At 50.0% G+C, this 27,288-nt stretch overlaps 1 protein-coding gene across 1 annotated transcript in view; it reads left to right on the top strand.

Annotated features, from left to right (window-relative positions):
- The window catches only part of LOC137307578 (guanine nucleotide exchange factor VAV3-like), a gene marked incomplete at both ends in the record, with an annotated part of 32,471 nt that extends 5,524 nt beyond the window's left edge, over window positions 1-26,947 (top strand). Inside the window, 5 exons of the mRNA XM_067976876.1 lie at window positions 4,964-5,029; window positions 8,069-8,177; window positions 11,923-12,015; window positions 16,362-16,430; window positions 26,844-26,947. Of these exons, the coding sequence (XP_067832977.1) occupies window positions 4,964-5,029; window positions 8,069-8,177; window positions 11,923-12,015; window positions 16,362-16,430; window positions 26,844-26,947 (441 nt within the window). The remainder of the gene's footprint in view (window positions 1-4,963; window positions 5,030-8,068; window positions 8,178-11,922; window positions 12,016-16,361; window positions 16,431-26,843) is intronic.
- Between the last annotated feature and the right edge of the window lie 341 nt (window positions 26,948-27,288).

The following is a 27,288-nucleotide window of genomic DNA, read 5'->3' as shown; positions in this document are numbered from 1 at the left end:
TGGACGGTCACACACTGTACACCCAGTATCCCGGCACTGCACCCTGCTGGACGGTCACACACTGTACACCCAGTGTCCCAGCACTGCCCCTGGACTGGACGGTCACACACTGTACACCCAGTGTCCCGGCACTGCCCCTGGATTGGACGGTCACACACTGTACACCCAGTGTCCCAGCACTGCCCCTGGACTGGCCGGTCACACACTGTACACCCAGTGTCCAGGCACTGCCCCCTGCTGGACGGTCACCCGCTGTACACCCAGTGTCCCAGCACTGCCCCCTGGACTGGACGGTCACACACTGTACACCCAGTGTACCGGCACTGCCCCCTGCTGGACGGTCACACACAGTGCATCCAGTGTACCGGCACTGCCCCCTTCTGGACGGTCACACACAGTGCATCCAGTGTACCGGCACTGCCCCCTTCTGGGCGGTCACACACTGTACACCCAGTCTCCCAGCACTGCGCCCTGCTGGACAGTCACACACTGTACACCCAGTGTCCCAGCACTGCCCCCTGGACTGGACGGTCACACACTGTACGCCCAGTCTCCCAGCACTGCGCCCTGCTGGACAGTCACACACTGTACACCCAGTGTCCCTGGACTGGACGGTCACACACTGTACACCCAGTGTCCCAGCACTGCGCCCTGCTGGACGGTCACACACTGTACACCCAGTGTCCCAGCACTGCCCCGGACTGTACAGTCACACACTGTACACCCAGTGTCCCAGCACTGCCCCCTGGACTGGACGGTCACACACTGTACACCCAGTGTCCCAGCACTGTCCCTGGACTGGATGGTCACACACTGTACACCCAGTCTCCCAGCACTGCCCCCTGGACTGGACGGTCACACACTGTACACCCAGTGTCCCAGCACTGCACCCTGCTGGACAGTCACACACTGTACACCCAGTGTCCCAGCACTGGACCCTGCTGGACGGTCACACACTGTACACCCAGTGTCCCGGCACTGCCCCTGGACTGGACGGTCACACACTGTACACCCAGTGTCCCGGCACTGCGCCCTGCTGGATGGTCACGCACTGTACACCCAGTGTCCCGTCACTGCGCCCTGCTGGACGGTCACACACTGTACACCCAGTGTCCCAGCACTGCCCCTGGACTGGACGGTCACACACTGTACACCCAGTGTCCCAGCACTGTCCCTGGACTGGACAGTCACACACTGTACACCCAGTGTCCCGGCACTACGCCCTGCAGGATGGTCACGCACTGTACACTCAGTGTCCCGGCACTGCCCCTGGATTGGACGGTCACACACTGTACACCCAGTGTCCCGGCACTGCACCCTGCTGGACGGTCACACACTGTACACCCAGTGTCCCGGCACTGCCCCTGGATTGGACGGTCACACACTGTACACCCAGTATCCCGGCACTGCACCCTGCTGGACGGTCACACACTGTACACCCAGTGTCCCAGCACTGCCCCTGGACTGGACGGTCACACACTGTACACCCAGTGTCCCGGCACTGCCCCTGGATTGGACGGTCACACACTGTACACCCAGTGTCCCAGCACTGCCCCTGGACTGGCCGGTCACACACTGTACACCCAGTGTCCCGACACTGCCCCTGGACTGGACGGTCACACACTGTACACCCAGTGTCCAGGCACTGCCCCCTGCTGGACGGTCACCCGCTGTACACCCAGTGTCCCAGCACTGCCCCTGGACTGGACGGTCACACACTGTACACCCAGTGTACCGGCACTGCCCCCTGCTGGGCGGTCACACACTGTACATCCAGTGTCCCGGCACTGCGCCCTGCTGGATGGTCACACGCTGTACACCCAGTGTCCTGGCATTGCACCCTGCTGGATGGTCACACACTGTACACCCGGTGTCCCAGCACTGCCCCTGGACTGGACGGTCACACACTGTACACCCAGTGTCCCGGCACTGCCCCTGGACTGGACGGTCACACACTGTACACCCAGTGTCCCAGCACTGCCCCTGGACTGGACGGTCACACACTGTGCACCCAGTGTCCCGACACTGCCCCTGGACTAGACGGTCACACACTGTACACCCAGTGTCCCAGAACTGCCCCCTGGACTGGACGGTCACACACTGTACACCCAGTGTCCCAGAACTGCCCCCTGGACTGGACGGTCACACACTGTACAGTCTCCCAGCACTGCCCCCTGGACTGGACGGTCACACACTGTACACCCAGTGTCCCAGCACTGCCCCCTGGACTGGACGGTCACACACTGTACACCCAGTGTCCCAGCACTGCCCTGGACTGGACGGTCACACACTGTACACCCGATGTCCCATCACTGCGCCCTGCTGGACGGTCACACACTGTACACCCAGTGTCCCAGCACTGCCCCGGACTGGACAGTCACACACTGTACACCCAGTGTCCCAGCACTGCCCCCTGGACTGGACGGTCACACACTGTACACCCAGTGTCCCAGCACTGCACCCTGCTGGACAGTCACACACTGTACACCCAGTGTCCCGGCACTGCCCCTGGACTGGACGGTCACACACTGTACACCCAGTGTCCCAGCACTGCCCCTGGACTGGACGGTCACACACTGTACACCCAGTGTCCCAGCACTGTCCCTTGACTGGACAGTCACACACTGTACACTCAGTGTCCCGGCACTACGCCCTGCAGGATGGTCACGCACTGTACACCCAGTGTCCCGGCACTGCACCCTGCTGGACGGTCACACACTGTACACCCAGTGTCCCAGCACTGCCCCTGGACTGGACGGTCACACACTGTACACCCAGTGTCCCGACACTGCCCCTGGACTGGACGGTCACACACTGTACACCCAGTGTCCCGACACTGCCCCTGGACTGGACGGTCACACACTGTACACCCAGTGTCCCGACACTGCCCCTGGACTGGACGGTCACACACTGTACACCCAGTGTCCCGACACTGCCCCTGGACTGGACGGTCACACACTGTACACCCAGTGTCCCAGCACTGCCCCTGGACTGGACGGTCACACACTGTACACCCAGTGTCCCGACACTGCCCCTGGACTGGACGGTCACACACTGTACACCCAGTGTCCAGGCACTGCGCCCTGCTGGACGGTCACACACTGTACACCCAGTGTCCCAACACTGCCCCTGGACTGGACGGTCATACACTGTAGGTCCAGTGTCCCAGCACTGCCCCCTGAACTGGACGGTCACACACTGTACACCCAGTGTCCCGACACTGCCCCTGGACTGGACGGTCACACACTGTACACCCAGTGTCCCAGCACTGCCCCTGGACTGGACGGTCACACACTGTACACCCAGTGTCCCAGCACTGCCCCTGGACTGGACGGTCACACACTGTACACCAAGTGTCCCGACACTGCCCCTGGACTGGACGGTCACACACTGTACACCCAGTGTCCCAGCACTGCCCCTGGACTGGACGGTCACACACTGTACACCCAGTGTCCCGACACTGCCCCTGGACTGCACGGTCACACACTGTACACCCAGTGTCCAGGCACTGCGCCCTGCTGGACGGTCACACACTGTACACCCAGTGTCCCGACACTGCCCCTGGACTGGACGGTCATACACTGTACGTCCAGTGTCCCAGCACTGCCCCCTGAACTGGACGGTCACACACTGTACACCCAGTGTCCCGACACTGCCCCTGGACTGGACGGTCACACACTGTACGTCCAGTGTCCCGACACTGCCCCTGGACTGGACGGTCACACACTGTACACCCAGTGTCCCGACACTGCCCCTGGACTGGACGGTCACACACTGTACACCCAGTGTCCCGACACTGCCCCTGGACTGGACGGTCACACACTGTACACCCAGTGTCCCAGCACTGCCCCCTGAACTGGACGGTCACGCACTGTACACCCAGTGTCCCGACACTGCCCCTGGACTGGACGGTCATACACTGTACGTCCAGTGTCCCGGCACTGCCCCCTGCTGGACGGTCACACAATGTACACTCGGTGTCATAGAATCATGGAAATTCACGGCACAGAAGGAGGCCATTTGGCCCATTGTGTCTGTGCCGGCCAAAAAAGAACTATTCAGCCTAATCCCACTTTCCAGCACTTGGTCCGTAGCCCTGTAGGTTACAGCACTTCAGGGGCACATCCAGGTACTTTGTAAATGAGCTGAGGGTTTCTGCCTCTCCCACCCTCTCAGGCAGTGAGTTCCAGACCCCCACCACCCTCTGGGTGAAAACATTTCTCCTCAGCTCCTGTCTAATCCTTCTACCAATCACTTTAAATCTATGCCCCCTGGTTATTGACCTCTCTGCTAAGGGAAATAGGTCCTTCCTATCCACTCTATCTCGGCCCCTCTTAATTTTATACCTCAATTAAATCTCCCCTCAGCCTCCTTTGTTCCAAAGAAAACAACCTCAGCCTATCCAATCTTTCCTCAAAGCTGAAATTCTCCAGTCCTGGCAACATCCTCGTAAATCTCCTCTGCACCCTCTCTAGTGCAATCACATCTTTCCTGTAATGTGGTGACCAGAACTGTACACAGTACTCAAGCTGTGACCTAACTAGTGTTTTATACAGTTCCAGCATAACATCCCTGCTCTTATATTCTATACCTCGGCTCATAAAGGAAAGTATCCCGTTTGCCTTCTTAACCACCTTATCTACCTGTCCTGCTACCTTCAGGGATCTGTGGACATGCACTCCAAGGTCCCTCACTTCCTCTACACCTCTCAGTACCCTCCCATTTATTGTGTATTCCCTTGTTTGCTCTCCCTAAATGCATTACCTCACACTTCTCCGGACTGAATTCCATTTGCCACTTTTCTGCCCACCTGACCAGTCCATTGATATCTTCCTGCAGTCTGCAGCTTTCCTCCTCACTATCAACCACACGGACAATTTTTGTATCGTCCGCAACATTCTTGATCAAGCCCCCTACAATCAAGTCCAAATCATTAATATATATCGATGTGTTTCTGTTTCAGGCCGTTCCCCACTGAGCAGTCTGTGGATGATGAAGATGTTTACAAGAGCCTTGCCGACCTGATTGAGTACGTAGAAACTTTCATGGCTGCAGACGCGTTTGACCAATAATTTCCCAGTTTATCTCCGTGGCGATTCCCGTTTCCCGCTCGGTTGGTGCAGCGATGTGAAGGCCTTTTTAGCTGAGGATAATTCGGAATCTTCCCGGATCCCTCTGAAGACTGAGGGTGAAATTCCCGTCACTATTGCTGGTGTCGGAGAGAAGCTATAGATCCATCATGGCAGAACAGGCTTGAGGGGCTGAATGGCCTCCTCCTTGTCCCTATGTGTTAAGAGTTAGGCAGCCGCCATTGATTACACTGAATGGATCCGTGTTAGCCTCAGCTCTCAGTGTGTGGGGAACACTCTCACCTCTGACTCTGTGAGTTCAATGCCCACTCCAGAGATTGAGCCCATAATCCAGGCTCATATACCAGTGCAGTACTGAGGGAGCGCCGCACTGTCGGAGGGTCAGTACTGAGGGAGTGCCGCACTGTCGGAGGGTCAGTACTGAGGGAGCGCCGCACTGTCGGAGGGTCAGTACTGAGGGAGTGCCGCACTGTCGGAGGGTCAGTACTGAGGGAGTGCGGCACTGTCGGAGGGTCAGTACTGAGGGAGTGCGGCACTGTCGGAGGGTCAGTACTGAGGGAGTGCGGCACTGTCGGAGGGTCAGTACTGAGGGAGTGCGGCACTGTCGGAGGGTCAGTACTGAGGGAGTGCGGCACTGTCGGAGGGTCAGTACTGAGGGAGCGCCGCACTGTCGGAGGGTCAGTACTGAGGGAGCGCCGCACTGTCGGAGGGTCAGTACTGAGGGAGTGCGGCACTGTCGGAGGGTCAGTACTGAGGGAGCGCCGCACTGTCGGAGGGTCAGTACTGAGGGAGCGCCGCACTGTCGGAGGGTCAGTACTGAGGGAGCGCCGCACTGTCGGAGGGTCAGTACTGAGGGAGTGCTGCACTGTCGGAGGGTCAGTACTGAGGGAGTGCTGCACTGTCGGAGGGTCAGTACTGAGGGAGAGCTGCACTGTCGGAGGGTCAGTACTGAGGGAGTGCTGCACTGTCGGAGGGTCAGTACTGAGGGAGCGCTGCACTGTCGGAGGGTCAGTACTGAGGGAGCGCCGCACTGTCGGAGGGTCAGTACTGAGGGAGCGCTGCACTGTCGGAGGGTCAGTACCGAGGGAGCGCCGCACTGTCGGAGGGTCAGTACTGAGGGAGCGCCGCACTGTCGGAGGGTCAGTACTGAGGGAGCGCCGCACTGTCGGAGGGTCAGTACTGAGGGAGCGCCGCACTGTCGGAGGGTCAGTACCGAGGGAGCGCCGCACTGTCGGAGGGTCAGTACTGAGGGAGTGCCGCACTGTCGGAGGGTCAGTACTGAGGGAGTGCTGCACTGTCGGAGGGTCAGTACAGAGGGAGTGCTGCACTGTCGGAGGGTCAGTACTGAGGGAGTGCTGCACTGTCGGAGGGTCAGGACTGAGGGAGTGCTGCACTGTCGGAGGGTCAGTACTGAGGGAGCGCTGCACTGTCGGAGGGTCAGTACCGAGGGAGCGCTGCACTGTCGGAGGGTCAGTACCGAGGGAGCGCTGCGCTGTCGGAGGGTCAGTACCGAGGGAGCGCCGCACTGTCGGAGGGTCAGTACCGAGGGAGCGCCGCACTGTCGGAGGGTCAGTACCGAGGGAGCGCCGCACTGTCGGAGGGTCAGTACCGAGGGAGCGCCGCACTGTCGGAGGGTCAGTACTGAGGGAGCGCCGCACTGTTGGAGGGTCAGTACCGAGGGAGCGCCGCACTGTCGGAGGGTCAGTACCGAGGGAGCGCCGCACTGTCGGAGGGTCAGTACTGAGGGAGCGCCGCACTGTCGGAGGGTCAGTACTGAGGGAGCGCCGCACTGTCGGAGGGGCAGTACTGAGGGAGCGCCGCACTGTCGGAGGGTCAGTACGGAGGGAGCGCCGCACTGTCGGAGAGTCAGTACCGAGGGAGCGCCGCACTGTCGGAGGGTCAGTACCGAGGGAGCGCCGCACTGTCGGAGGGTCAGTACCGAGGGAGCGCCGCACTGTCGGAGGATCAGTACCGAGGGAGCGCCGCACTGTCGGAGGGTCAGTACCGAGGGAGCGCCGCACTGTCGGAGGGTCAGTACCGAGGGAGCGCCGCACTGTCGGAGGGTCAGTACCGAGGGAGCGCCGCACTGTCGGAGGGTCAGTACCGAGGGAGCGCCGCACTGTCGGAGGGTCAGTACTGAGGGAGCGCCGCACTGTCGGAGGGTCAGTACCGAGGGAGCGCCGCACTGTCGGAGGGTCAGTACCGAGGGAGCGCCGCACTGTCGGAGGGTCAGTACCGAGGGAGCGCCGCACTGTCGGAGGGTCAGTACCGAGGGAGCGCCGCACTGTCGGAGGGTCAGTACCGAGGGAGCGCCGCACTGTCGGAGGGTCAGTACCGAGGGAGCGCCGCACTGTCGGAGGGTCAGTTCCGAGGGAGCGCCGCACTGTCGGAGGGTCAGTACCGAGGGAGCGCCGCACTGTCGGAGGGTCAGTACCGAGGGAGCGCCGCACTGTCGGAGGGTCAGTACCGAGGGAGCGCCGCACTGTCGGAGGGTCAGTACCGAGGGAGCGCCGCACTGTCGGAGGGTCAGTACCGAGGGAGCGCCGCACTGTCGGAGGGTCAGTACTGAGGGAGCGCCGCACTGTCGGAGGTGCCGTCTTTCAGATGAGACGTTAAGCCGAGGTCCCGTCTGCCCTCTCGGGTGGATGTAAAAGATCCCACGGCCGCTATTTGACAAAGAGCAGTGGAGTTCTCCCCGATGTCCTGGGCAATATTTATACCTGAATGAACATCACTAAAAAAAAAATGTATCATCTGATCATTTTCACATTACTTTTGTGCGATCTTGATTTGCGCAAAATGGCTGCCACGCTTTTTCCTTGTAACAACAACGACTGCAGCTCTTCATTGTCTGTGAAGCAGCTTGAGACGCTTCTGGGAATTGTGATCAGATACTGTGTCGAGGCAAGTCTCCACTGCTCGCTGCTCCCTCCCCTCCGTCCTCCCATTTACCTGACGGGTGCCGTGTGTTTTTGCAGTGAGACGGGTATCGAAGATGATGAGGATCTCTACGACTGTGTCTATGGCGATGATGAAGGTGGGGAGGTTTACGAAGATCTGATGAAGATTGAAGCTGCCCAACCGCCCGTACGATCTCCTTTACAACTCTCACTTTTAAATCTTGGAGAAGCTGGGGACTGTTCTCCTCAGAGCAGAGAAGATTAAGGGGAGATTTGATAGAGGTGTTCAAAATCATGAAGGGTTTTGATAGAGTAAATAAGGAGAAACTGTTTCCAGTGGCAGGAGGGTCGGTGACCAGAGGACACAGATTTAAGATAATTGGTAAAAGAACCAGAGGGGAGATGAGGAGAATGTTTTTTACGCAGCGAGTTGTTCTGATCTGGAATGCGCTGCCTGAAAGGGCGGGGGAAGCAGATTCAATAATAACTTTCAAAAGGGAATTGGAGAAATACTTGAAGGGGAAAAATTTACTGGGCTGTGAGGAAAGAGTGGGGGAGTGGGACTAATTGAATAGATCTTTCAAAGAGCCGGCACAGGCACGATGGGCCAAATGGCCTCTTTCTGTGCTCTATGATTCTATGATTCTATGATTCTATATTTGTTATAGGAACACAGGAATTACTGGGCGGGAAATGACTCGGGTTCATCTCGTTCACCTTCTACCATCCTGGTAATCACAAAATAAATGGATAATGGATTGATTGACTAATCCCCGTATCCCAGCCTCGCCCCTTATCCCAGTTCCTGCTCCCTTCATTGACGGGGGAGAGATGCTGATAGTCACGGTGTCTGTTCTCAGTGTGTGAAGGGTCGAGTTATATTTGATTTTAAAATTCTCATCCTCGCGTTCACATCCCACCCTGGCCTCGCCCCTCCCTATCTCTGTAACCTCCTCCAGCCCCTCGCCCCTCCCTATCTCTGTAACCTCCTCCAGCCCCACACCCCTCCCTATCTCTGTAACCTCCTCCAGCCCCACACCCCTCCCTATCTCTGTAACCTCCTCCAGCCCCACACCCCTCCCTATCTCTGTAACCCCCTCCAGCCCCACACCCCTCCCTATCTCTGTAACCTCCTCCAGCCCCTCGCCCCTCCCTATCTCTGTAACCTCCTCCAGCCCCACACCCCTCCCTATCTCTGTAACCTCCTCCAGCCCCTCGCCCCTCCCTATCTCTGTAACCTCCTCCAGCCCCACACCCCTCCCTATCTCTGTAACCTCCTCCAGCCCCACACCCCTCCCTATCTCTGTAACCTCCTCCAGCCCCACACCCCTCCCTATCTCTGTAACCTCCTCCAGCCCCTCGCCCCTCCCTATCTCTGTAACCTCCTCCAGCCCCTCGCCCCTCGCCCCTCCCTATCTCTGTAACCCCCTCCAGCCCTACACCCCTCCCTATCTCTGTAACCCCCTCCAGCCCCTCGCCCCTCCCTATCTCTGTAACCTCCTCCAGCCCTACACCCCTCCCTATCTCTGTAACCCCCTCCATGGCCTCGCCCCTCCCGATCTCTGTAACCTCCTCCAGCCCCTCGCCCCTCCCTATCTCTGTAACCCCCTCCAGCCCCACACCCCTCCCTATCTCTGTAACCTCCTCCAGCCCTACACCCCTCCCTATCTCTGTAACCTCCTCCAGCCCCACACCCCTCCCTATCTCTGTAACCTCCTCCAGCCCTACACCCCTCCCTATCTCTGTAACCTCCTCCAGCCCTACACCCCTCCCTATCTCTGTAACCTCCTCCAGCCCCTCGCCCCTCCCTATCTCTGTAACCTCCTCCAGCCCCTCGCCCCTTGCCCCTCCCTATCTCTGTAACCCCCTCCAGCCCTACACCCCTCCCTATCTCTGTAACCCCCTCCAGCCCCTCGCCCCTCCCTATCTCTGTAACCTCCTCCAGCCCTACACCCCTCCCTATCTCTGTAACCCCCTCCATGGCCTCGCCCCTCCCGATCTCTGTAACCTCCTCCAGCCCCTCGCCCCTCCCTATCTCTGTAACCTCCTCCAGCCCCTCGCCCCTCCCTATCTCTGTAACCCCCTCCAGCCCCACACCCCTCCCTATCTCTGTAACCTCCTCCAGCCCTACACCCCTCCCTATCTCTGTAACCCCCTCCAGCCCCACACCCCTCCCTATCTCTGTAACCTCCTCCAGCCCTACACCCCTCCCTATCTCTGTAACCCCCTCCATGGCCTCGCCCCTCCCTATCTCTGTAACCCCCTCCATGGCCTCGCCCCTCCCTATCTCTGTAACCTCCTCCAGCCCTACACCCCTCCCTATCTCTGTAACCCCCTCCAGCCCCACACCCCTCCCTATCTCTGTAACCCCCTCCAGCCTGACACCCCTCCCTATCTCTGTAACCCCCTCCAGCCCCACACCCCTCCCTATCTCTGTAACCCCCTCCAGCCCTACACCCCTCCCTATCTCTGTAACCTCCACCAGCCCCACACCCCTCCCTATCTCTGTAACCCCCTCCAGCCCCACACCCCTCCCTATCTCTGTAACCCCCTCCAGCCCTACACCCCTCCCTATCTCTGTAACCTCCTCCAGCCCTACACCCCTCCCTATCTCTGTAACCCCCTCCAGCCTGACACCCCTCCCTATCTCTGTAACCCCCTCCAGCCCCACACCCCTCCCTATCTCTGTAACCCCCTCCAGCCCCACACCCCTCCCTATCTCTGTAACCTCCTCCAGCCCCACACCCCTCCCTATCTCTGTAACCTCCTCCAGCCCCACACCCCTCTCTATCTCTGTAACCCCCTCCAGCCCTACACCCCTCCCTATCTCTGTAACCTCCTCCAGCCCTACACCCCTCCCTATCTCTGTAACCCCCTCCAGCCCCACACCCCTCCCCATCTCTGTAACCCCCTCCAGCCCTACACCCCTCCCTATCTCTGTAACCTCCTCCAGCCCTACACCCCTCCCTATCTCTGTAACCCCCTCCAGCCCCACACCCCTCCCTATCTCTGTAACCCCCTCCAGCCCTACACCCCTCCCTATCTCTGTAACCTCCTCCAGCCCTACACCCCTCCCTATCTCTGTAACCTCCTCCAGCCCCACACCCCTCCCTATCTCTGTAACCCCCTCCAGCCCCACACCCCTCCCTATCTCTGTAACCCCCTCCAGCCCCACACCCCTCCCTATCTCTGTAACCCCCTCCAGCCCCACACCCCTCCCTATCTCTGTAACCTCCTCCAGCCCTACACCCCTCCCTATCTCTGTAACCCCCTCCAGCCCCACACCCCTCCCTATCTCTGTAACCCCCTCCAGCCCCACACCCCTCCCTATCTCTGTCACCCCCTCCAGCCCCACACCCCTCCCTATCTCTGTAACCCCCTCCAGCCCCACACCCCTCCCTATCTCTGTAACCCCCTCCAGCCCCACACCCCTCCCTATCTCTGTAACCCCCTCCAGCCCCACACCCCTCCCTATCTCTGTAACCCCCTCCAGCCCCACACCCCTCCCTATCTCTGTAACCCCCTCCAGCCCCACACCCCTCCCTATCTCTGTAACCTCCTCCAGCCCTACAACCCTCCGAGATCTCTGCACTCCTCCAATTCCGGCCTCTTGTCCATCCCCCATTCCCTTCGTTCCACCATTGGCGGCCGTGCCTTCAGCTGCCTCGGCCCTAAGCTCTGGAATTCCCTCCCTAAACCTCTCCCCCTCTCCCCCTCTCTCCCTCTCCCCCTCTCTCCCTCTCTCTCCTCCTTTAAGACCCTCCTTAAAAACTTTTGGTCACCTGTCCTAATATCTCCTTATGTGGCTCGGTGTCAAATTTTGTCTGATAATCGCTCCTGTGAGGGGCCCTGGGACGTTTTACTACATTAAAGGCGCTATATAAATGCAAGTTGTTGTTGTTGTGTTAGTCACGTTCTCTGTCTATGTTCAGAAACAGGCAGAGACAGACATTCGAAGCTGCTGCCTGCTGGAGATAAAACAGACTGAGGAGAAGTACACGGAGACCCTGGAGTCTATTGAGAAGGTACGTCTCGACACTAAAGCCACCGGCTTCAGCTCGACCTGCACTCCCTCCCTCTGATCTCTCTCCATCACCCTCACCCTCACCTCCCCCCTCCCACTATCTTTCCCCCTCCTTTTCCGAACTCTCGCTGGGATTTCAGATTCTCCCCAGTGCCAGTGACTGTTGTAAATGACCAGCAGAGCCCAGTTGGAGGGCCCCATCAGCCCTCTCGGGTGAATGTAAAAGATGCCAGGGCACTAATTTGACAAAGAACAGGGGCGTTCCCCCCACCCCCCCCCCCCAGTGTCCTGGGGCCAATATTTATCCCTCAACCAACATCACTAAAAAAAAACAGATTATCTGGTCTTACCTCATTTTTGTTTGTGGGATCTTGCTGTGCATAAATTGGCTGCTGCTTTTCCTACATCGCATCAGTGACTGCACTTCAAAAGTACTTAATTGGCTGTAAATCACTTTGGGACGTCCTGAGGTTGGGAAGGGTGCTATAGAAATGCCTTTCTTTCTTTCTCTCTTTCTTTCTTTCTTTCCTGAGGCCCTCCCTCTCTGTGTCGACACACCGCCCTCCCTACACAGGCCAGCAGTCAAACCTAGAGCTTTCCTGTCCTGCGTGTCCCACCCACACGTCAGTTACCCGTGGAGCCCCAGGGGAGGCCTAAACCCCCATGTGCTTGAAAGATTGTGGTCACAGCCTCTGCGATTTCCTCTCCAACTTCCCTCAGCCTTCCAGGGTTCATGTCAGCAGAGGCCATGAGTTAAGAACAGGAGGAGGCCATTCAGCCCCTCGAGCCTGTTACATAGGAACAGGAGGAGGCCATTCAGCCCCTCGAGCCTCTAACATATAGAGTGCACTAACAAATAGGGTCCGGGTAAGAAAAAATGGTAATAAGACAAATGGGGCCATAGTACAAAAAAAATGCTGAGAAGTTTAAAAATATTAAAAAGACAAATCTAAAGGCACTGTGTCTGAATGCACGAAGCATTCGGAATAAGGTAGACGAATTAACAGCGCAAATAGATGTAAAGGGATACGATATAATTGCAATTACGGAGACATGGCTGCAGGGTGACCAAGGCTGGGAGCTGAATATCCAAGGGTATTCGATATTTACAGGCAAAAAGGGAAAGGAGTTGGGGTGGCGTTGTTAGTAAAGGAGGAAATCAGAGCAATAGTGAGAAAGGATATTGGCTCAGAAAATCAAGATGTAGAATCAATCTGGGTGGAGTTAAGAAGCACCAAGTGGAGAAAACACTGGTGGGAGTTGTCTATAGGCCTCCAAACAGTAGTGGTAATGTAGGGGATGGGATCAAACAGGAAATTAGAGATGCATGTAACAAGGGTACTACAGTAATCATGGGTGACTTTAATCCACATATAGACTGGCCAAACCAAATTAGCAATAATACTGTGGAGGATGAATTCCTCGATTGTGTACGAGATGGTTTTTTAGACCAATAAGTTGAGGCGCCTACTAGCAACAGGCTATCCTAGATTGGGTATTGTGCAATGAGAAGGGGTTAATAAATAATCTTGTTGTGCGGGGTCCTTTAGGGAAGAGTGACCATAACATGATAGAATTCTTCATTAAGATGGAAAGTGAAGTCGTCCAATCCGAAACTAGGGTCCTAAATCTAAACAAAGGAAACTACGAAGGTATGAGGAGTGAGTTGGCTATGATAGATTGGGAAGCTTCATTAATAGGCATGACGGTGGATAGGCAATGGCTAACATTTAAGGAACAAATGCATGAATTGCAACAGTTATACATTCCTTTCTGGCACAAAATCACAAAAGGAAAAGCTGCCCAACCATGGCTAACAAAAGAAATTAAGGATAGTATTAGATCCAAAGAGGAGTCATATAAAGTTGCCAAAAGAAGTAGCAAGCCTGAGGATTGGGAACAGTTTAGAATTCAGCAGAAAAGTACCAAGAGATTGATTAAGAGGGGAAAAATAGAGTATGAGAGTAAACTTGCAAGGAACATAAAAGTGGACTGTAAAAGATTCTACAAGTATGTAAAAAGAAAAAGATTAGTGAAGACAAATGTAGGTCCCTTACAGTCAGAAACGGGAGAATTTATAATGGGGAACAAGGAAATGGCAGAGCAATTAAACAAATACTTTGGTTCTGTCTTCGCAGAAGAGGACACAAATAACTTCCCAGAAATGCTAGGGAATCAAGGGACTAGTGAGAAGGAGGAATTAAAGGAAATTAGTGTTAGTGAATAAAAAATGCTGGAGAAATTAATGGGACTGAAAGCCAATAAATCCCCAGGGCCTGAAAGTCTCCATCCCAGAGTACTAAAAGAGGTAGCCATGGAAATAGTGGATGCATTAGTTGTCATCTTCCAAAATTCTATAGATTATGGAACAGTTCCTGCAGATTGGAGGGTGGCAAATGTAACCTCACTATTTAAGAACGAAGGGAGAGAGAAAACAGGGAACTACAGACCGGTTAGCCTAATATCAGTAGTAGGGAAAATGCTAGGGTTTATTATAAAGGATGTGATAACAGGACATTTAGAAAATATCAACGGGATTAGACAAAGTCAACATGGATTTATGAAAGGGAAATCGTGTTTGACAAACCTACTGGAGTTTTTTGAGGATGTAACTGGTAGAATAGATAAGGGAGAACCAGTGGATGTGGTGTACTTGGATTTGCAGAAGGCTTTTGATAAGGTCCCTCACAAGAAGTTGGTGTGTAAAATTAAAGCACATGGGATTGGGGGGATTGTACTGGCATGGATTGAGAATTGGTTGACAGACAGGAAACAGAGAGTAGGAATAAACGGGTCTTTTTCCGGGTGGCAGGCAGTGACTAGTGGGTACCGCAGGGATCAGTGCTTGGGCCCCAGCTATTCACAATATATATCAATGATTTGGATGAGGGAACTAAATGTAACATTTCCAAGTTTGCAGACGACACAAAGCTGGGGTGGAATGTGAGCTGTGAGGAGGATGCAAAGAGGCTCCAATGTGATTTAGACAAGTTGGGTGAGTGGGCAAGAACATGGCAGATGCAGTATAACGTGGATAAATGTGAGGTTATCCACTTTGGTTGTAAAAACGGAAAGACAGATTATTATCTGAATGGTGACAGAATGGGAAAAGGGGAGGTGCAACGAGACCTGGGTGTCCTTGTACACCAGTCGCTGAAAGTGAGCATTCAGGTGCAGCAAGCAGTTAGAAAGGCGAATGGTATGTTGGCCTTCATTGCAAGAGGATTTGAGTACAGGAGCGGGGATGTCTTACAGGGCCTTGGTGAGACCACATCTGGAGTATTGTGTGCAGTTTTGGTCTCCTTATCTGAGGAAGGATGTCCCTGCCATGGAGGGAGTGCAACGAAGGTTTACCAGACTGATTTCTGGGATGGCAGGACTGACGTATGAGGAGAGATTGGGTCGACTAGGCCTATATTCACTAGAGTTTAGAAGAATGAGAGGTGATCTCATCGAAACATATAAAATTCTAACAGGACTAGACAGACTAGATGCAGGGAGGATGTTCCCGATGGCTGGGGAGTCCAGAACCAGGGGTCACAGTCTCAGGATACAGGATACAGAGATGAGGAGAAATTTCTTCACTCAGAGGGTGGTGAACCTGTGGAATTCTCTACCACAGAAGGCAGTGGAGGCCAAGTCATTAAATATATTCAAGAAGGAGATAGATATATTTCTTAATGATAAAGGGATCAAGGGATATGGGGAAAAAGCGGGAACAGGGTACTGAGTTAGACAATTAGCCATGATCATTTTGAATGGCGGAGCAGGCCCGAAGGGCCGAATGGCCTACTCTTGCTCCTATTTTATATGTTTCTATGTATTCACGAGTTTAGACGAATGAGAGGGGATCTCTTTGAAACGTATAAAATTCTGACAGGCTCGACAGATTAGATGCATAGAGGAAAAATGGCTTATTGCTGCTCCTATTTTCTATGTTTCTATAGGAACAGGAGGAGGCCATTCAGCCCCTCGAGCCTGTTCCACCATCCACTCAGATCATGGCTGATCTGTACCTCAACCCCATTTACCCGCCTTTGCTCCGTATCCCTCGATACCCTCACCCAACAAACATCTATCGATCTCAGTCTGACCCCCAGCCTCAACAGCCTTTTGGGGGGAGAGAGTTCCAGATTTCCACTCCCCCTTTGTGTGAAGAAATGTTTCCTGACATCACCCCTGAACGGCCGAGCTCTAATTTTAAGATTATTCCCCCTTGTTCTGGACTCTCCCACCAGAGGAAATAGTTTCTCTCTATCTACCCTATCGATTCCCTTAATCATTTGCGGGAGTGGAACGGGATGAACCATGAAGCTCAGATACTAATTCCTGGATTTATTTTTGCAGCACTTTATGTGTCCATTGAAATGGGTTTTAACTTCAGCAGATATGAAGACCATTTTTGTTAATATCGAGGTGAGTGATTTTGCGTGTGTGTGTGTGTGTGTGTGTGTGTGTGTACACATGCAGATGTAAATTATATATGTGTAAATCTATACAAGTATATATGTGCGTGTATCTATATGTGTGTATGTATGTCTACATACGTGTGTGTATTGGACAGGTGCAATGTGCAGATGCAGGAATATACACTTAGTATACAGAGGTGAATGTCACTATGAGGAAGCCTCGGGATTGGTTATTTCGGGGGGGTTCACTATAAGGAAGCCTCGGGATTGGTTATTTCGGGGGGTTCACTATAAGGAAGCCTCGGGATTGGTTATTTCGGGGGGTTCACTATAAGGAAGCCTCGGGATTGGTTATTTCGGGGGGTTCAATGTAAGGAAGCCTCGGGATTGGTTATTTCTGGTGGTTCACTATCATCGTGTTTGATGATTTGCTGCATCAGAAAATTAAAGAAAGGACCAATTTGAATTGAAGATAATTTTATTCTGTTGGATAAATGATAGAGCAGAGATTGATTCATATTATTGCTGGTTGTCCCAATCTCCACTCTTTCCGCCTTGTTAACCAGTCCAAAAAGGCCCTCTGTTCCGGGTAAGGACTGTGTGAAGCTTTACATGGTTGCGATTGTCTCTCATCCAGTGAAGGGCTAACTCGTTCTGTACCTTCCCCATCCTCATCATCGGATGGTTCCTTATCCTGTCCGCGTGTCAGTGTCACTGATTCACTGACGTCCTCATCGCTCAGAGATCCTCGTGTAGAGGCTTGGCTTTCTCATTGCTGTCTGTGGGATCTTGCTGTGCACAAATTAGCTGCCGCACCTCCTACATTCCAACAGTGACTACACTTCAGTAGCATTTCATTGGCTGTAAAGCGCTTTGGGACGTCCTGAGGTGGTGAAAGGTGTTATAGAAATGCAAGTCTTTCTTTTTCTTTATAGGTCTTGGTAAATGTAGCTACTGGAGTACTTTGCCTAATGAGTATCATCAGGGTATATACAGGAATGTATCGGTATATACGGAGGGGATATACAGGAATGTATGTGTATATACGGAGGGGATATACAGGAATGTATAGGTGTATACGGAGGGGATATACAGGAATGTATCGGTATATACGGAGGGGATATACAGGAATGTATGGGTATATACGGAGGGGATATACAGGAATGTATGTGTATATACGGAGGGGATATACAGGAATGTATAGGTGTATACGGAGGGGATATACAGGAATGTATCGGTATATACGGAGGGGATATACAGGAATGTATCGGTACATACGGAGGGGATATACAGGAATGTATGTGTATATACGGAGGGGATATACAGGAATGTATAGGTGTATACGGAGGGGATATACAGGAATGTATCGGTATATACGGAGGGGATATACAGGAATGTATGGGTATATACGGAGGGGATATACAGGAATGTATGTGTATATACGGAGGGGATATACAGGAATGTATAGGTGTATACGGAGGGGATATACAGGAATGTATCGGTATATACGGAGGGGATATACAGGAATGTATCGGTATATACGGAGGGGATATACAGGAATGTATGTGTATATACGGAGGGGATATACAGGAATGTATAGGTATATACGGAGGGGATATACAGGAATGTATAGGTATATACGGAGGGGATATGCAGGAATGTATAGGTATATACGGAGGGGATATACAGGAATGTATGTGTATATACAGAGGGTATATACAGGAATGTATCGGTATATACGGAGGGGATGTACAGGAATGTATCGGTATATACGGAGGGGATATACAGGAATGTATAGGTATATACGGAGGGGATATACAGGAATGTATAGGTATATACGGAGGGGATATACAGGAATGTATCGGTATATACGGAGGGGATATACAGGAATGTATAGGTATATACGGAGGGGATATACAGGAATGTATGGGTATATACGGAGGGGATGTACTGGAATGTATCGGTATATACGGAGGGGATATACAGGAATGTATCGGTATATACGGAGGGGATATACAGGAATGTATCGGTATATACGGAGGGGATATACAGGAATGTATAGGTATATAGGGAGGGGATATACAGGAATGTATAGGTATATACGGAGGGGATATACTGGAATGTATGGGTATATACGGAGGGGATATACAGGAATGTATAGGTATATACGGAGGGGATATACAGGAATGTATAGGTATATACGGAGGGGATATACAGGAATGTATGGGTATATACGGAGGGGATATACAGGAATGTATAGGTATATACGGAGGGGATATACAGGAATGTATAGGTATATACGGAGGGGATATACAGGAATGTATAGGTATATACGGAGGGGATGTACAGGAATGTATCGGTATATACGGAGGGGATATACAGGAATGTATAGGTATATACGGAGGGGATATACTGGAATGTATGGGTATATACGGAGGGGATATACAGGAATGTATAGGTATATATGGAGGGGATATACAGGAATGTATAGGTATATACGGAGGGGATATACAGGAATGTATGGGTATATACGGAGGGGATATACAGGAATGTATAGGTATATACGGAGGGGATATACAGGAATGTATAGGTATATACGGAGGGGATATACAGGAATGTATCGGTATATACGGAGGGGATATACAGGAATGTATGTGTATATACGGAGGGTATATACAGGAATGTATGTGTATATACGGAGGGGATATACAGGAATGTATAGGTATATACGGAGGGGATATACAGGAATGTATGTGTATATACGGAGGGTATATACAGGAATGTATGTGTATATACGGAGGGGATATACAGGAATGTATCGGTATATACGGAGGGGATATACAGGAATGTATCGGTATATACGGAGGGGATATACAGGAATGTATGTGTATATACGGAGGGTATATACAGGAATGTATGTGTATATACGGATGGGATATACAGGAATGTATAGGTATATACGGAGGGGATATACAGGAATGTATGGGTATATACGGAGGGGATATACAGGAATGTATAGGTGTATACGGAGGGGATATACAGGAATGTATAGGTGTATACGGAGGGGATGTACAGGAATGTATAGGTATATACGGAGGGGATATACAGGAATGTATAGGTATATACGGAGGGGATATACAGGAATGTATGGGTATATACGGAGGGGATATACAGGAATGTATAGGTGTATACGGAGGGGATATACAGGAATGTATAGGTGTATACGGAGGGGATATACATGAATGTATAGGTGTATACGGAGGGGATGTACAGGAATGTATAGGTGTATACGGAGGGGATATACAGGAATGTATGTGTATACACGGAGGGGATATACAGGAATGTATAGGTATATACGGACGGGATATACAGGAATGTATCGGTATATACGGAGGGGATATACAGGAATGTATAGGTATATACGGAGGGGATATACAGGAATGTATAGGTATATACGGAGGGGATATACAGGAATGTATAGGTATATACGGAGGGGATATACAGGAATGTATAGGTGTATACGGAGGGGATATACAGGAATGTATAGGTGTATACGGAGGGGATATACAGGAATGTATAGGTGTATACGGAGGGGATGTACAGGAATGTATAGGTGTATACGGAGGGGATATACAGGAATGTATAGGTGTATACGGAGGGGATATACAGGAATGTATGTGTATATACGGAGGGGATATACAGGAATGTATAGGTGTATACGGAGGGGATATACAGGAATGTATAGGTGTATACGGAGGGGATATACAGGAATGTATAGGTGTATACGGAGGGGATATACAGGAATGTATGTGTATATACGGAGGGGATATACAGGAATGTATAGGTGTATACGGAGGGGATGTACAGGAATGTATAGGTATATACGGAGGGGATATACAGGAATGTATCGGTATATACGGAGGGGATATACAGGAATGTATAGGTGTATACGGAGGGGATATACAGGAATGTATAGGTATATACGGAGGGGATATACAGGAATGTATGGGTATATACGGAGGGGATATACAGGAATGTATCGGTATATACGGAGGGGATATACAGGAATGTATGTGTATATACGGAGGGTATATACAGGAATGTATGTGTATATACGGAGGGGATATACAGGAATGTATAGGTATATACGGAGGGGATATACAGGAATGTATGTGTATATACGGAGGGGATATACAGGAATGTATAGGTGTATACGGAGGGGATATACAGGAATGTATCGGTATATACGGAGGGGATATACAGGAATGTATGGGTATATACGGAGGGGATATACAGGAATGTATAGGTGTATACGGAGGGGATATACAGGAATGTATCGGTATATACGGAGGGGATATACAGGAATGTATCGGTATATACGGAGGGGATATACAGGAATGTATGTGTATATACGGAGGGGATATACAGGAATGTATAGGTGTATACGGAGGGGATATACAGGAATGTATCGGTATATACGGAGGGGATATACAGGAATGTATGGGTATATACGGAGGGGATATACAGGAATGTATGTGTATATACGGAGGGGATATACAGGAATGTATAGGTGTATACGGAGGGGATATACAGGAATGTATCGGTATATACGGAGGGGATATACAGGAATGTATCGGTATATACGGAGGGGATATACAGGAATGTATGTGTATATACGGAGGGGATATACAGGAATGTATAGGTATATACGGAGGGGATATACAGGAATGTATAGGTATATACGGAGGGGATATGCAGGAATGTATAGGTATATACGGAGGGGATATACAGGAATGTATGTGTATATACAGAGGGTATATACAGGAATGTATCGGTATATACGGAGGGGATGTACAGGAATGTATCGGTATATACGGAGGGGATATACAGGAATGTATCGGTATATACGGGGGGGATATACAGGAATGTATAGGTATATACGGAGGGGATATACAGGAATGTATCGGTATATACGGAGGGGATATACAGGAATGTATAGGTATATACGGAGGGGATGTACAGGAATGTATGGGTATATACGGAGGGGATGTACTGGAATGTATCGGTATATACGGAGGGGATATACAGGAATGTATCGGTATATACGGAGGGGATATACAGGAATGTATAGGTATATAGGGAGGGGATATGCAGGAATGTATAGGTATATACGGAGGGGATATACTGGAATGTATGGGTATATACGGAGGGGATATACAGGAATGTATAGGTATATACGGAGGGGATATACAGGAATGTATAGGTATATACGGAGGGGATATACAGGAATGTATGGGTATATACGGAGGGGATATACAGGAATGTATGTGTATATACGGAGGGGATATACAGGAATGTATAGGTATATACGGAGGGGATATACAGGAATGTATAGGTATATACGGAGGGGATGTACAGGAATGTATAGGTATATACGGAGGGGATATACAGGAATGTATAGGTATATACGGAGGGGATATACAGGAATGTATAGGTATATACGGAGGGGATATACTGGAATGTATGGGTATATACGGAGGGGATATACAGGAATGTATAGGTATATACGGAGGGGATATACAGGAATGTATAGGTATATACGGAGGGGATATACAGGAATGTATGGGTATATACGGAGGGGATATACAGGAATGTATGTGTATATACGGAGGGGATATACAGGAATGTATAGGTATATACGGAGGGGATATACAGGAATGTATAGGTATATACGGAGAGGATATACAGGAATGTATAGGTATATACGGAGGGGATATACAGGAATGTATGTGTATATACTGAGGGTATATACAGGAATGTATGTGTATATACGGAGGGGATATACAGGAATGTATCGGTATATACGGAGGGGATATACAGGAATGTATCGGTATATACGGAGGGGATATACAGGAATGTATGTGTATATACGGAGGGTATATACAGGAATGTATGTGTATATACGGAGGGGATATACAGGAATGTATAGGTATATACGGAGGGGATATACAGGAATGTATAGGTGTATACGGAGGGGATATACAGGAATGTATAGGTGTATACGGAGGGGATATACATGAATGTATAGGTGTATACGGAGGGGATGTACAGGAATGTATAGGTGTATACGGAGGGGATATACAGGAATGTATGTGTATACACGGAGGGGATATACAGGAATGTATAGGTATATACGGAGGGGATATACAGGAATGTATAGGTATATACGGAGGGGGTGTACTTGAATGTATCGGTATATACGGAGGGGATATACAGGAATTTATAGGTATATACGGAGGGGATATACAGGAATGTATAGGTATATACGGAGGGGATATACGGGAATGTATAGGTGTATACGGAGGGGATATACAGGAATGTATAGGTGTATACGGAGGGGATATACAGGAATGTATAGGTGTATACGGAGGGGATGTACAGGAATGTATAGGTGTATACGGAGGGGATATACAGGAATGTATAGGTGTATACGGAGGGGATATACAGGAATGTATGTGTATATACGGAGGGGATATACAGGAATGTATAGGTGTATACGGAGGGGATGTACAGGAATGTATCGGTATATACGGAGGGGATATACAGGAATGTATGTGTATATACGGAGGGTATATACAGGAATGTATGTGTATATACGGAGGGGATATACAGGAATGTATAGGTATATATGGAGGGGGTGTACTGGAATGTATGGGTATATACAGAGGGGATATACAGGAATGTATGGGTATATACGGAGGGGGTGTACTGGAATGTATGGGTTTCTACAGAGGGGATATACAGGAATGTATCGGTATATACGCAGGGGGTGTACTGGAATGTATGGGTATATACAGAGGGGATATACAGGAATGTATGGGTATATACGGAGGGGGTGTACTGGAATGTATGGGTATATACAGAGGGGATATACAGGAATGTATCGGTATATACGGAGGGGATGTACTGGAATGTATAGGTATATACGGAGGGGGTGTACTGGAATGTATAGGTATATACGGAGGGGATATACAGGAATGTATAGGTATATACGGAGGGGATATACAGGAATGTATGTGTATATACAGAGGGGATATACAGGAATGTATAGGTATATACGGAGGGGATATACAGGAATGTATGTGTATATACGGAGGGGATATACAGGAATGTATAGGTATATACGGAGGGGATATACAGGAATGTATGTGTATATACGGAGGGGATATACAGGAATGTATGTGTATATACGGAGGGGATATACAGGAATGTATAGGTATATACGGAGGGGATATACAGGAATGTATGTGTATATACGGAGGGGATATACAGGAATGTATGTGTATATACGGAGGGGATATACAGGAATGTATGTGTATATACGGAGGGGATATGCAGGAATGTATGTGTATATACGGAGGGGATGTACAGGAATGTATCGGTGTATACGGAGGGGGTGTACTGGAATGTATGTGTATATACGGAGGGGATATACAGGAATGTATGTGTATATACGGAGGGGATATACAGGAATGTATGTGTATATACGGAGGGGATATACAGGAATGTATGTGTATATACGGAGGGGATGTACAGGAATGTATCGGTGTATACGGAGGGGGTGTACTGGAATGTATGTGTATATACGGAGGGGATATACAGGAATGTATGTGTATATACGGAGGGGATATACAGGAATGTATGTGTATATACGGAGGGGATATACAGGAATGTATGTGTATATACGGAGGGGATATACAGGAATGTATCGGTGTATACGGAGGGGGTGTACTGGAATGTATGTGTATATACGGAGGGGATATACAGGAATGTATGTGTATATACGGAGGGGATGTACTGGAATGTATGTGTATATACGGAGGGGATATACAGGAATGTATGTGTATATACGGAGGGGATATACAGGAATGTATCGGTATATACGGAGGGGATATACAGGAATGTATGTGTATATACGGAGGGGATGTACTGGAATGTATGTGTATATACGGAGGGGATGTAGTGGAATGTATGTGTATATACGGAGGGGGTGTACTGGAATGTATCGGTATATACGGAGGGGGTGTACTGGAATGTATGGGTATATACAGAGGGGATATACAGGAATGTATGGGTATATACGGAGGGGGTGTACTGGAATGTATCGGTATATACGGAGGGGGTGTACTGGAATGTATGGGTATATACAGAGGGCATATACAGGAATGTATGGGTATATACGGAGGGGGTGTACTGGAATGTATGGGTATATACAGAGGGGATATACAGGAATGTATGGGTATATACGTAGGGGGTGTACTGGAATTTATGGGTATATACAGAGGGGATATACAGGAATGTATCGGTATATACGGAGGGGGTGTACTGGAATGTATGGGTATATACAGAGGGGATATACAGGAATGTATGGGTATATACGGAGGGGGTGTACTGGAATGTATGGGTATATACAGAGGGGATATACAGGAATGTATCGGTATATACGGAGGGGGTGTACTGGAATGTATGGGTATATACAGAGGGGATATACAGGAATGTATCGGTATATACGGAGGGGATGTACTGGAATGTATAGGTATATACGGAGGGGGTGTACTGGAATGTATAGGTATATACGGAGGGGATATACAGGAATGTATAGGTATATACGGAGGGGATATACAGGAATGTATAGGTATATACGGAGGGGATATACAGGAATGTATGTGTATATACAGAGGGGATATACAGGAATGTATAGGTATATACGGAGGGGATATACAGGAATGTATCGGTATATACGGAGGGGATGTACTGGAATGTATGTGTATATACGGAGGGGATATACAGGAATGTATAGGTATATACGGAGGGGATATACAGGAATGTATCGGTATATACGGAGGGGATATACAGGAATGTATGTGTATATACGGAGGGGATGTACTGGAATGTATGTGTATATACGGAGGGGATGTAGTGGAATGTATGTGTATATACGGAGGGGATGTACTGGAATGTATGTGTATATACGGAGGGGGTGTACTGGAATGTATCGGTATATACGGAGGGGGTGTACTGGAATGTATGGGTATATACAGAGGGCATATACAGGAATGTATGGGTATATACGGAGGGGGTGTACTGGAATGTATGGGTATATACAGAGGGGATATACAGGAATGTATGGGTATATACGGAGGGGGTGTACTGGAATGTATCGGTATATACGGAGGGGGTGTACTGGAATGTATGGGTATATACAGAGGGCATATACAGGAATGTATGGGTATATACGGAGGGGGTGTACTGGAATGTATGGGTATATACAGAGGGGATATACAGGAATGTATGGGTATATACGGAGGGGGTGTACTGGAATGTATGGGTATATACGGAGGGGGTGTACTGGAATTTATGGGTATATACAGAGGGGATATACAGGAATGTATCGGTATATACGGAGGGGGTGTACTGGAATGTATGGGTATATACGGAGGGGATATACAGGAATGTATCGGTATATACGGAGGGGGTGTACTGGAATGTATGGGTATATACAGAGGGGATATACAGGAATGTATCGGTATATACGGAGGGGATGTACTGGAATGTATAGGTATATACGGAGGGGATATACAGGAATGTATAGGTTTATACGGAGGGGATATACAGGAATGTATCGGTATATACGGAGGGGATATACAGGAATGTATGTGTATATACAGAGGGGATATACAGGAATGTATAGGTATATACGGAGGGGATATACAGGAATGTATCGGTATATACGGAGGGGATGTACTGGAATGTATGTGTATATACGGAGGGGATATACAGGAATGTATAGGTATATACGGAGGGGATATACAGGAATGTCTGTGTATATACGGAGGGGATATACAGGAATGTATGTGTATATACGGAGGGGATATACAGGAATGTATGTGTATATACGGAGGGGATATACAGGAATGTATCGGTGTATACGGAGGGGGTGTACTGGAATGTATGTGTATATACGGAGGGGATATACAGGAATGTATAGGTATGTACGGAGGGGATGTACTGGAATGTATGTGTATATACGGAGGGGATATACAGGAATGTATGTGTATATACGGAGGGGATATACAGGAATGTATGTGTATATACGGAGGGGATGTACTGGAATGTATGTGTATATACGGAGGGGATGTACTGGAATGTATGTGTATATACGGAGGGGATATACAGGACTGTATGGGTATATACGGAGGGGATATACAGGAATGTATGTGTATATACGGAGGGGATGTACTGGAATGTATGTGTATATACGGAGGGGGTATACAGGAATGTATAGGTGTATACGGAGGGGATGTACTGGAATGGACTTATCTTTACGTTTGCTGTGATCTCTCTCTTCTCCTGGCCCCAGGCACTGGTTAAAGTTCACCGAGCCTTGAACATGGATGTGAAAAATGTTATCATGTCCAAGAATGAACAGAATCTCTACCAGATCTTCATCGACTACAAGGAAAGGTAACCAAGAGCTCCCTCAGCCCCGTGTGTTGTTCAGTTTGTTTGTTTCGTGATTTAACCCATGAGAGCTGGCACTTTGCCACTCGGGCAAAAGACAGCACCTTCAGAGACTTCCTCCTGCTTTCGCTCTGTGTCGATCTTTGGTAATAAGCGTGGAGATTGATGAAATATTCAGAGGCACAGTCTGTGCAGCAAATGTCCCTCGGGTTCTGAAACCAGCTTGTTGGAAGGGTTACGATGGGCTGAGGTCAGCGAGATGGCCAAGCTTGGAGATGGAATGACGGGATTGTCGAGCAATTCGACAAAATACCAGGGGTGGAGGGAGGGTTCAAAATTCAAAA

Source organism: Heptranchias perlo, unplaced genomic scaffold (assembly GCF_035084215.1).
Source record: "Heptranchias perlo isolate sHepPer1 unplaced genomic scaffold, sHepPer1.hap1 HAP1_SCAFFOLD_1052, whole genome shotgun sequence".
NCBI lineage: Eukaryota > Metazoa > Chordata > Chondrichthyes > Hexanchiformes > Hexanchidae > Heptranchias > Heptranchias perlo.
The sequence above is the reverse complement of the archived record's forward strand: the minus strand, read 5'-3'. Positions and strand labels throughout refer to the sequence as shown.